Source organism: Mustelus asterias, chromosome 14 (assembly GCF_964213995.1).
Source record: "Mustelus asterias chromosome 14, sMusAst1.hap1.1, whole genome shotgun sequence".
NCBI classification, from domain to species: domain Eukaryota; kingdom Metazoa; phylum Chordata; class Chondrichthyes; order Carcharhiniformes; family Triakidae; genus Mustelus; species Mustelus asterias.
The window spans coordinates 51,054,841-51,066,894 of NC_135814.1; the positions used below are offsets into that span (position 1 = coordinate 51,054,841).

The window sequence follows — 12,054 nt, forward strand, 5'->3', positions numbered from 1 at the left end:
ATTATTTGCACATACCTCCCATATGTTAAGTTGGCCCAGTCTATGTTCATGCGGTGCAGGTGCTAACAATCAGTAGTAACCTGCTAAAATACACTCTGTGGTGACAGAAATCGTCTTGTTGCAGGACTTTCTGAAATACAGTGAAAAGGCTGGACAGGAATGTTCGGAGATTGAGGTAAAACTTGCTCTTCAGTTGACAAACATTTTTTGCTATTTTTTGTTTGTTTTCTTGTGTTTCTACTAAAATTGTCTGTATCTTAATTGTCAGGCTGTCATACAATGAATCTTGAAACAAATACTTATTGAATCATGAAGTAATGTAAACATTCATATTTTTACAAGATTACAATATTGGGTGAGATTCTCTGGCCTTCCCTCAGCATTTTTTTTCAATGGCAGGAGGCAGTGTGCTATTCGCTGGCAGTGAAATCCTCTGGTCCAACTGCTGTCAATGGGAATTCCCATTGAAGCCACCCCAAGCCGCCGGGAAACCTGTGGCAGCGGAGCGTCTCTGGTAGGGCCAGAGAACCCCACTGGCTTGAATGTCTGGAAAATTCCAGCCATTGTCTTTATTGAAACAATAGGGAAGATAGTAAACACATTGCAGCTAATACTCAATATTTAAAAATACAAAATGAATAACCATCATTCCATGCATTGTGACAGATTATGGCTTAATGCTTATATGCCAACTTCATTGTTTAGACATGAGGTGGCGATGCCGGTGTTGAACTGGGATGAGCGTGGTAAGCAGTCTCACAACACCAGGTTAAAGTCCAACAGGTTTATTTAGAATCATGAGCTTTCGGAGCGCTGCTCCTTCATCATCACCTGATGAAGGATCAACGCTCTGAAAGCTCGTGATTCCAAATAAACCTGTTGGATTTTAACCTGGTGTTGTGAGACATCTCGTTGTTTAGAGTAACTGATATTGTCGAATAAAAGCATTGTTTTGTCATTTCACATGTTATTTGAGAAAATGCAAGTTAATCTAACCCAGTAGAATTGAAAATAAATCCGTTGGTCAGATTCTAAAACTATTGCTGTGGATAACCAGCAAAGAAATACATGTGTTGCTAAAGCTGATGTCAGCAGAAGCCCATGGTGTTTGTTTTGGGTTTTGTTAACAGAAAGCTGCTGATGTGATGTACCACGTGCCAAAACGCTGCAATGATATGATGAATTTGGGAAGACTTGAGGATTTTGAGGTGAGGTTTTTCTTTCCCGTTCTCCCTGCATCATTTTTTTCTAATACAAGTGGACCAGAGATTTATTTCCAGGAAGTTTTGGGTTCTGAATTTTAAGAGGTATAGCAACACCACGCAGCTGGATTTTCATTTCAGAGGCAGGTATCAGGAGTCAGGAAATTTCTTAGCTCAGTGCACCCACCTCGGGCCTCAGGAGAGAGCACCTCGAATGGCATGATTTCCGTTTGGGGGGTGGGGGAGGGGACAGGGTGGGGTGGGTTGGTAGAGTAGTACAGGCAGTGGTGCAGGTGCCTGCTGCAGTCAGGCCTGGTGCCCCCACCCCCCCTCCCCCCAGACGCAGATCAGAGGCAGCCACAGGGTCTGTTGAGTGCCGAGATAGGGGTGGGGAGTGGTGGGTGTTAAAAGATTTACCACAGTCCTGAGACTTTGTCCCAGTTGTGTTGGTAAGTATCAGGTCCTTCAGCCCTCACTTCACACACACATCAAGGGGGGAAATACACAAGAGGAATTGGGGTTCCTTCCACTGTTATTAAAGGTCTGCAAAATTGAGGAGACTCTGCGAATAACCAGATTTTGGAACCAATTTTAATTTTGGAAAAGTGTTAAATGTGAATACCTTTCATACTGCCGGCCCAAAGTCTCCAGTAAGAGGGAAGTAACGGACTGAGCTATTTTAACATAAAAGCATAAAAATTCGGAGCAGGAATAGACCAAATAACTCCGAACCATTCAATAATGGCTGATTTTCTATCTAAATCATCTCCTGTCCTGTCCCATCCCCATACCCTTTGATTTCCTGAATGCCCAGGGATACATTGGTCTCAGTCTTGAATATATTCATTGACTGAGCATTCACTGTCCTCTGGGATGGAGACTTTCAGTTCTAAGTGGTCGACCCCTTCTCCTTAAACTATGACCCCCTACTTCCAGACTCTTCAGCCAGAGAGGGGTCAGATCTGCTTTCAATATTGTTGATCAACAGTTGCTGCTAGGCAGCGCCAGTCAGAGGATTGGAATTTCAGAGATGTTTTGGGACAGTGCTTTAGCTGTAAATTTTACCTTCAGCATGGCAGGGAGATACAGGTTGTCCTGCAGCCAGTCAGAGGAGATTTCTGGGGACTTAGAAGGAGCATGCATTTTTCTAAAATCTCTTCTGGACTGCTGGGTATGCTATTCATTTTCAGATACCAATGACTGGAGTATGTGAGGCACTTCAAAATTGTGTCAGGGGCATATGTCTGTCATTGTACCATGATTGCTAAAGAAATCTGAAGTGAACAATTTTTTTTGAAAAATTCATCAGAGCAATAAAGTTACTCACTGACCTTTTTTCATCACAATGTGGGAATACACTTTAGTATTCAGATAACAGGAGGAACCTTGCTGTAATTTTCACAAAGTGCAATGGCTTCCCTTTATACTTGAACATCCCAATAATCACTTTGGGTGGTACTTATCCACTTCTCTTCCCGCACCTAGTGGTGCACTAAGGCAGACATTTGTCTGTTTCCATAGCTAATAATTCCTTGAACAGGTTGCTAGTCTGTCACCAGGAGCTTCTAGCTTGAAGGACAGCACTCCACATCAAGCATGGTTAACCAGCAGTCTCTCCCATTCTTACTGCCAGCCATTGGCATCTTTGGAATGATTTACAGGTTGACACTCAACCTGCCTTATCACGTTATGAACACAACTTCCTTGACCATCAAGCCCTGGGGTGGGACTCAAATCCAGAGCTTCTGGCTCAGTAGCAGAGACACTACCCACTGCACCCACAAGAGGGTGGTATTTCTGGGATGAGCTTATTTCCTAACTGGTGATGATCTTATTTAGGACTGGATGTAATCACTAGAATACAGGTTCTGATGAAAAGTTGCTTACATTTAGGGAGCATTTTTTGAATTTCTGGTTCATTTCATGTTTCTTAGATAGCGTTGCACTGCTAATAAAAGTGCATAATATTAATTTGAACCACATTTGATGGATGATCTCGGAAATCTCGCTTTCACAAATTCCAATGACTGGATGTAAATAGTGTGTAATCTTGAGCATTGATGCTCAGTCTGAATTGGTCACTCATTTTTTTAAATTTAAAAATTCAGTGAAGTTGGGATTTTGAAATCAAATGGAGAATTCTGTATAAAGTGGTAAAAAAAATTCTGGGTTAAAATATATTAGAAGACAGAACTCTGGTGTGCTATTACCTCATCAAAGAGATTTCTGCCACATTCCCCTTCACTGTGTGCACCCAGTTTCAGTCCAACTGTCCATGAGAGATGAACAAAGCCCCTTTTTGTCTTGTGCCCGTCTTTTAATATGCTTTCTTTAAAATTTAAAGTTCATGTATTAGTGTCACAAGTAGGCGTACATTAACACTGCTATGAAGTTACTGTGAAAATCCCCTAGTCGCCACACTCCGGCGCCTGTTCAGGTGCACTGAGGGAGAATTTAGCATGGCCAATGCACCTAACCAACACATCTTTCGGACTGTGGGAGGAAACCGGAGCACCCAGAGGAAACCCACGCAGACACAGGGAGACTCCACACAGACAGTGACCGAAGCTGGGAATCGAACGCGGGTCCCTAGCGCTGTGAGGCAGCAGTGCTAACCTCTGTGCCACCGTGCTGCCTGAGTAGAAGCGTAAAGGCAGATTTGAATGAAATATCACCAACCTGAGATGTTAACTCAGTTTATCGCTCTACAGATGCTGCCAGATCTGCTGAGTATTTCTAGCCTTTATTATTTTTCTTCCTGATTTCCAGCATCAGCAGTATTTTGCTTTCATAAAAACAGATTATCTGTCAGCTCCATATCAGGGAATAAAGAGTGGAACAATCATTAGAGGATTGAGTCTCAAAGAGAAAGCAAGGAGAAGTTATTTTGGAAGTGGAGTGCAGAAATGTTTTTGTTTGAACATGAAAGGATAACTGATGCCAGTCAAAATTGAGTCAACTCTGAATGATTTGTTATTTTCAGGGCAAAATCACAGCACAGGGGAAATTACTGCAGCAGGATACCTTCTATGTAACTGAACAAGATTCCGGAGTTCTCTCCCGAAGTAAAGAACGAAGGGTTTTCCTCTTTGAACAGATTGTAATCTTCAGTGAACTCCTGAACAAAGGTTCCTCGACACCAAGGTATCAGTACAAGAACAGCATTAAGGTAAATATGCTAAAGGATTAACTAAAGTTTGCATCATAGTGACGATATTCACAATCAATCCACGAAGCTGGAAAATCAGAATAATACTACCAGACTTTACAATTTATCAAAAGATCATACACTTTTCAATTTACTCACTGAACCCTTCCTTTGTATCAAATCTTCACCTATATCTCTCCTACCCTAATACTGATAACTTATGCTTAGTGGACAGTTCAATGAGACTGTTAAGTCTTCAGTACATGTGTGAAAATCCACTAAATATCTGCAAGCTTTTGACCATGGTCGTTGATGGAGGATCATTACAGCAGAAATATACCTACGCATGTATCCAGCAGAATGATGATGTGGAGATGCCGGTGGAATGATGTTAGCAGAAAATACTGAGGCAGAGCAAATCCTTGTTAATTCTCCCTTTGATATATTGGTAGTTAAATGCAATGGCTCCATGGTTCCGCAGCCTGCTAACACATGCTGAGGATTAAAATTTCAATGTCACCAGTTCTCATCTTTCTCGTCCATCTATTCTATCAGTACCACAGTGGTCAGTCGTGTCTTACTCATTCTCTGCTTAATAGAATTTATGGACCTCAAATGCTAACTGAGACATTGGTAGAATCTTAATATTAAACATTAGCATTTCACTAACACATCAAAAAATCTTGTTATTGTGCCGTATTTTAATTTGACTCCAAAGCTGGAAAAGGCCAGTAGAGTGTGGAGCGTAGCTTCATTGGGAGCTCAGTCTTGAGCACTGGTTGAATGGATAATATTTGCTTGAAGTGAGTAACATTTCAATTCTTGCAAAAATTTGATGCTAAGGAGATTCAGGCTAAGACTAACCATGTTTGAAGTTAGGCATTAGGCGCAGAGGGAAGTCACTGCATGTAACCCTGTGATATGTATGGGGTGTGATAAGTACGCCATCATGGATCATCCGTGTATTAGCACTAAGGATGGAATTTTTTGGTCCCTCCCACCGACGGGACCTTCTGGTGCCACCGAACTCAATGAAGTTCTGAACAGCTTGTCACATTTTCTGGCCCCACATCCGCCAAGGTGGGGCTGTCAAATTCCACTCCAATGTCAGAAGATTGTGTTTCTGGAACAGAGGATGTATTTTGCATGAAGAGCAACTGGCTGCGTTCTCCAGAGAATGAGAGATTTTTCAAATTATAACATCGAGTATCTGCTTATGCACAGGCAATGCTGAAAGTTCAGGATGTACAGATGGTGCAGAAACAGAAAAGTTAGCAATTAAACTAGGGCAGGAATAGGAAACAGGATATAGGGCACCCTCAAGTGACTCAAACTACCCAATAAATAGATAAGGGGTGAATTTCCACGATCACTGGTACATTACTTTTCCAGGCTTTTAATGGCTCTTCCACAATATTAGGGGAGTGGGAGAATCCCTTTAAATTTAAACTGCTTCCGGTCTTGTATTTCCCGTGGATGGTGATCAGGTCAGAAAATATTAATAAATCCATGACACTCTCACCTATTCCAAATGGAATCTCTAGTCTCCGGAAGCAATCACACATCAGAAAGTCAGTAGAGCTGGAAACTCAGCAATAGCTCGAAGAGCAATCATTTTATTTTTCACCCACTAAATTCATTTTCAGGTACAACCAGGCCACGAGGAGATCAAAATTGCATCCAGTTATGCCTGGAATTGTACTTTTCAGTGAATCTCTATGTTAAATAATGTGCTGGTTCGTAGTTTGAGTCTTGGTTCACTGAAGTATACATTCAGTCCGCCTAACAAAGATGAGAAGAATCATGTTGCAACATGTGACATGTTCTAGTAAGCCAGCACACAGTGATGTTGCATCTTGGTTCAATCTCTGGATCTTGCTATCATTTATCTGGACATTCAGGAGATGAAGACATACTCTCCATTTTAGGGGAACGGAGGTCTTTCTATGGAAGTCATCAATTATGCCATCTAGCTTAGTGTAAAACTCAAAGTATAACCTCTGGATTCAAACAATTTGAAGTGGATTGTAATAGAGTCCCGTTAGGAAGCTTAAATAACTCATACATAATATCTCATTGAAAAGCTTGCTAAGATCTATTGAGTTTTGAAAAATGTTAAACTGATGCAGATTTTCAGCAACTCTTGCAATTCCTTTGTTGATTTGTTTCAGATGAGTTACCTTAATATTGAGGAGAATGTGGAAAACGAACTGTGCAAGTTTGCTCTAATATCCCGTGGAACGTCTGAGCGGTTCATCTTACAGGCACCGAGCATTGAAGTCTGGCAGGCTTGGGTTCAGGATATCAATCAAGTTCTCGACGCTCAGCGAAATTTCTTAAATGGTATGCAGATCTAGTGTCTTATTTCTTTTGTCCTCCACATTGTACCTTTCAGATTTGAAAGCATATAATTAGAATTCAAATCAACTGTTCCTTACTGGCTCACTTGTCACCTAGCCCTGGAGTTGTTGCATCTTTCTGTAAATTTTTTCCTTTCTCCCCTCATGTCTACTTTGTCCATGAAACCCACCTTCTGTTCCCTCAACCCTATCCCCGCCAAGCTACTGACCTTCCTGGTCCCCATTGGTCGATATTGTTGATGTACTCTCTCTCTTCAGGTGTTGTCTCTCTCCTTCAAATCTGCTGTCATCATCCCTCAGTCAATAAAACCACTGTCCTTGCAAACTACCATCCCATCTCCAATCTCCAAGGTTCAATTCCAGCCTTGAGTGATTGTGTGGAGTTTGCAAATTGCCTCCATGTCTGTGTGGGTTTCCTCCAGCTGCTCCAATCCCACAGTTCTAAAATGTGCAGATTAGGTGGATTTTTCCATGCTAAATTGCCCGTTAGTGTCCCAAGATGTGTAGGTTAGGGAGATTAGCAGGGTAAATATGTAGGGTTTTTGGGATAGGGCCTGGGTAAGATGCTCTTTCGGACAGCCAGTGCAGACTCGATGGGCTGAACGGCCTCTTTCTACACTATAGGGATTCTATGAACATCTTGATTTTAACATTTCATCCTTGTTTTCAAATCCCTCCATGGCCTCTCCCCTCCCCATCTCTGATCTTATCTTGCCCCATGGCCCTCCAAAATATATCTGCTCATCTACTTGTGGTTTCTTGAGCGCTTCCAGTGATGGATGCAGCTTAAGCTGCCTGGAACCTAAGCTCTGGAATGCCCTCCCTGCAGCTCTCCACCTCTGCCCTTTACTTTCTTTCATGAAGGTAATCCTTAAAATCTATCTCTTTGACCAAGCCTTTGGCCATCTAAGTAATATCTCATTATTAAGCCATATTCTTATATACAGTGGAATCCACATAATTGCAGTTGCTGGAAGAAACCTCTCAAGTTGCAAAAACATTTGCCAAAAATATGGATTTCTATTAAGTGAGAATTAACAAAAGCAACAAAAAATAATATTAATCTGCTGAATAACCAGCACTATCAGGTGCCTCAATTGATAGCACTATCACCTCTGAGGTCAGAAGGTTGTAGGGACAAGATCCAATCCAGAGGCAGTAGGATGGAGAGATACTGAAAGCGCTGCATCACCTCCTTTGCAGAAAGCCAGCTGAATTGAGTGCAAACAGGTCTTTCAGATGAGCCGTTAAACTGAGGCTCTGTCAGCACTACCAGATGGACATGATGGGCCCCATGGCACTATTTGAAAAAGAGCAGGGGAGCTGCCCAGTGTTTCTCAATTTACTCCACTAAACCAGATAACCTGGTTATTATCACGTTACCAAGAGAGAAAATGCTGGAAAATCTCAGCAGGTCTGGCAGCATTCGTAAGGAGAGAAAAGAGCTGACGTTTCGAGTCCAAACGACCCTTTGTCAAAGCTAAAAGGCATAGAAAGTGGGAGATATTTATACTGCTCGGGGAGGGAATGAAAGATGAGTCATAGCCACAGAAACCAGGAAAACCAGCTAATGGCTGTCCAGGGAGAGAATAAAGGGTGTGAATGGCCATACGGCAAAGAAGCTAAAATGAAGATGTTGGGGGAGGGGCGGGAGGGGAGGAAAATGGATGGAACAGAGGTAAAATTTAGAAAAGGAGAAGCAAAGGGAGAGAAAAGGTAAGGGAAGGGGCGTAAAATAGGGGAAAAGAGTGGCGGGGGGAAGAAAAATGAAGAAATACAATAAACAAAAGGTAGAGAACAGTAAAAAATTAAATAAAATAGAATGAAAACAAAGGGGTCGAGGTGGGGTGGAGCCAATCATCGGAAGTTGTTGAATTCATATATTAGCATGTTGATGTTTGTGAGAGCTTGCTGCGCACAAATTGGCTGCTGTATTTCCTACATTGCAACAGTGACTGCACGCCAAAAGTACTTAGTTGCCTGAAAGGTGCTTTGGGGACATCCAGTGGCCGTGAAAGGTGCTACATAAATGCGGGACATTATTTTCCTTTTATATTAGCTTAAATTTTACCATCTCACAGTGAGGCTGAATGCAGTAAAATATCTTAAATAAAGAAAACATGCCCACATTGTGTGAGGTTTTTGATGCTGAGAAGAATGATTACATTCTTACAACATGAGCACCAAATCCAATCAACTTGAGAGGTGAACCCCTCAGGTTTAAAGGTGGCAAGTGTTGTCAAAGTGGAATTTCTGTGCCACACTCGCCTATAAATTGGAATTGGAATAAGACAATTTTCTCACAATTGGAAGTACGGGGAAGAAGTGAGATTTTAGAAATAATTCCATTAAGACAGGAATTGCAACCAAGCAAATTTCAAATAAGTATGTACGACTGTGCATAAGAACAGGAGGAGATCATTAATCCCCTTGAGTAAATTCCACCATTCAATTAGAATCTCGCTAATCTGTACCTTAACTCCATTTACCCAGCTTTGGTCCATATCCTTTGAGACTATTACCCAACAAAATTCTATCCACCTCAGACTTGAACATTTCATTTGACTCAATATCCACAGCCTTTGGAGAAGCACATTCTACACGTCGACAATCCTTTGTGTGAAAAGGGTTTCCAGATTCTAAATAGCCATGGCCTAATTTCAAGATAATGCTCTCTTGTGCAGGATACCCCTACCAGGCAAAATAGTTTCTCTGTGTCTACCCTAACCAATCCCTTTATCATTCCAAATATCTCAACCTGTCAAACTCAAGACAATGCAAGTCAGGATTATGCAACCTGTCCTCATAATTTAACCTTTATGCCCTGGTATCATTCTGGTTAATCTGCAACAAGGCCCTTTCAAGGCCAATATAACCTTTCCTAAGGTTCAATACTCAATAGTTACTGTCTGTACAAAGTTCTGTTTAACTGAAGTTATTACCTCCTCCCCTTTGCATCCCAGCCCCCTTTGAGATAGAAATTCCATCAGCCTTTTTTGTTCTATGCACTAGCTTTTAATGGATATTTCAATAACATTTAGTCCTCTGCAGCTCAGTTTCTCACCATTAAGAAAATATTCTGATTCGTTTTTCTCAGATCCAGTGGACAACTTCATTTTCACTGCATTAAACTTCATGTGTCTTAGTTTGCCCACTCATTTAGTATGTGCATGTTCTTTGTAACTCCCTTCTCCCACCCATACAACTATCTCCTAACTTAGCTTCATCTGGAAACTTGGATGTTCAACTCTTCATTCCTTCATAAGTTAAACAGCTTGCTTTATGTATTTCCTAAATACACAGGACCAGAATTTCTCATCAAAATAGCAGCAACACCAATTGCACTCGCTGTTATTTATAGATACAGCAAATTCAGGTGTGGAGCAAATGAAAATCCAAAAGTTACTGTCCAGGTTATGCAGCTCCATTAGTTTCACAAAACAAAATCATCTTGTCTTTTTGCCTTCCTGTTCTTCTTAAGAATTTGCTGTATTTGTCCATTAAACTTGTTGCAGAAAGTTAAGTCTTATCATTATAGTTAAAGTTAAAAAAAAGTTTGTTAGTCACAAGTAGGTTTACATTAACACTGCAATGAAGTTACTGCGAAAATCCACTAGTCGCCACACTCTGGCACCTGTTTGGGTACAGTGAGGGAGAATTTAGCATGGCCAATACACCTAACCAGCACATTTTTGGACTGTGGGAGGAACCCAGAGCACCCGGAGGAAACCCACGCAGACACAGGGAGAATGTGCAAGCTCCACACAGACAGTGACCCAAATTAGGAATCGAACCCGGGCCCCTGGCGTCGTGAGGCAGTGGTGCTAACCACTGTGCCACCATGCCGCCCTCATGTAGGTGTCAGTTAGATCTTGTTCTTTCAAATGTAAGTAGATTTTTGACACGATAACTGTTAATGACTATCAATAAGCCTTTTTAGAATTGAACATTAACTAATACCAGGATGAAGTCTAATTCCTCCAGCTTTTAATTATTGGATTTTTAAAAAAGTTTAAATAAAACATTTTTAGGTTTCTTTTCTCTCTTTTGTTTCTCTCTCGATCACATCTTTCTCGCTCTCACTTCATTGTGCTTCCTGTAGTTGATTTGACAGTAAATTAAATATTTTAACTGAAACTTCCGGGTGTCTGGCCTGTTACCACAGCTTCCAGATGCACTGTAGACGGTGTTACGCCAAATTGGCTTTCTATTCACAGTAAGCACTGGGCAAACGCACATACAAAGTGCTGAATTTTATGGCCCTGTCTTTGAGGAAGTGGGACTGGAAAATGCCATGAGCCATTCAAAAGCCTATTGACTTTGGCAGGAGCAGAAGATCCAGCTGGTGGAAAATTCCAAACCCAAAGTCTGTAGCAGATGTAAATGAATTCATCATTAACCAGAAAATCCAGCCCTGTCAACATTGTGGTCTTCTTAGTAAAAGGCTACATGAGCCATCCCTGTGCATGCCAAAGGAGCTTTACTTACACCAGTGTCCAAGTGATGTTGCTTTACTATTTGAACAAAATTCACAAGAATCAAAGTTACGTAACAGAGTTTAATTTTTTATGATAATGCCCATCATGTTTATTCTGTACTTTGATTATCTTGACCCTTCCATTACCTGTTGATTTTTGTTGCAGCACTGCAATCACCAATTGAATACATGAAAAGAGAAAGTGGTAGCCATTCCTTAGTCAGAACACAAGCGAGCCGGATACCCCAGCCCAAAATCAGGACACTCTCCTCGCCCCAAGTGGGGTCTGAAAAGCCGCCAAAATCATCGGCTCACAATCCATCACTACCAATGTTAAAGCTATCTACCTCCAATGGCACTACAAGCTTTGATGATGAACAGCAGTATGGAGACAATTACGAGCAAATCAAGGTACCTACACAAAAAAGTCCTTCAAACCTCTTCAGTAATATATGACTAACCAGAGGAGCTGACAATCAACAGCTCAAGTTGATCAGACTCTTAACTTGCAAAACTTGTTAAGAATTGTGCAATGCTATTATCTATTCAATTATTCTAACTAGTCATTAGAGACTAATACTCTGAGGTAAAGATGTAGACAGTATTTCCAACAAATGATTGAATGTTTGTAACAGGAGAGTCATCTATTTCTAATGGCCATAATTGGTGGTACACTCTCAGTAATACATGAATGTAATTTACATAAACAAAATTTACACAGGTAATTACATAATAAATGTATGAAGTCACCATATAGACTATCAAGACATATTGTGAACTTGCTCAACTGTACACATCTAGGATGGGCAACATAGAAATCATAGAAACCCTACAGTGCAGAAGGAGGCCATTCGGCCCATCGAGTCT

The 12,054-nt window shown here is 41.1% G+C and overlaps 1 protein-coding gene across 2 annotated transcripts in view; it reads left to right on the forward strand.

The window, feature by feature from the left end:
* The window catches only part of kalrna (kalirin RhoGEF kinase a), a 790,772-nt gene that overhangs the window by 724,934 nt on the left and 53,784 nt on the right, over positions 1 to 12,054 (forward strand). For both annotated transcript variants that reach the window (XM_078228353.1, XM_078228352.1), the window contains 5 exons: positions 125 to 175; positions 1,131 to 1,208; positions 4,186 to 4,371; positions 6,522 to 6,693; positions 11,354 to 11,598. In XM_078228353.1, coding sequence (XP_078084479.1) covers positions 125 to 175; positions 1,131 to 1,208; positions 4,186 to 4,371; positions 6,522 to 6,693; positions 11,354 to 11,598 — 732 coding nt within the window. The remainder of the gene's footprint in view (positions 1 to 124; positions 176 to 1,130; positions 1,209 to 4,185; positions 4,372 to 6,521; positions 6,694 to 11,353; positions 11,599 to 12,054) is intronic.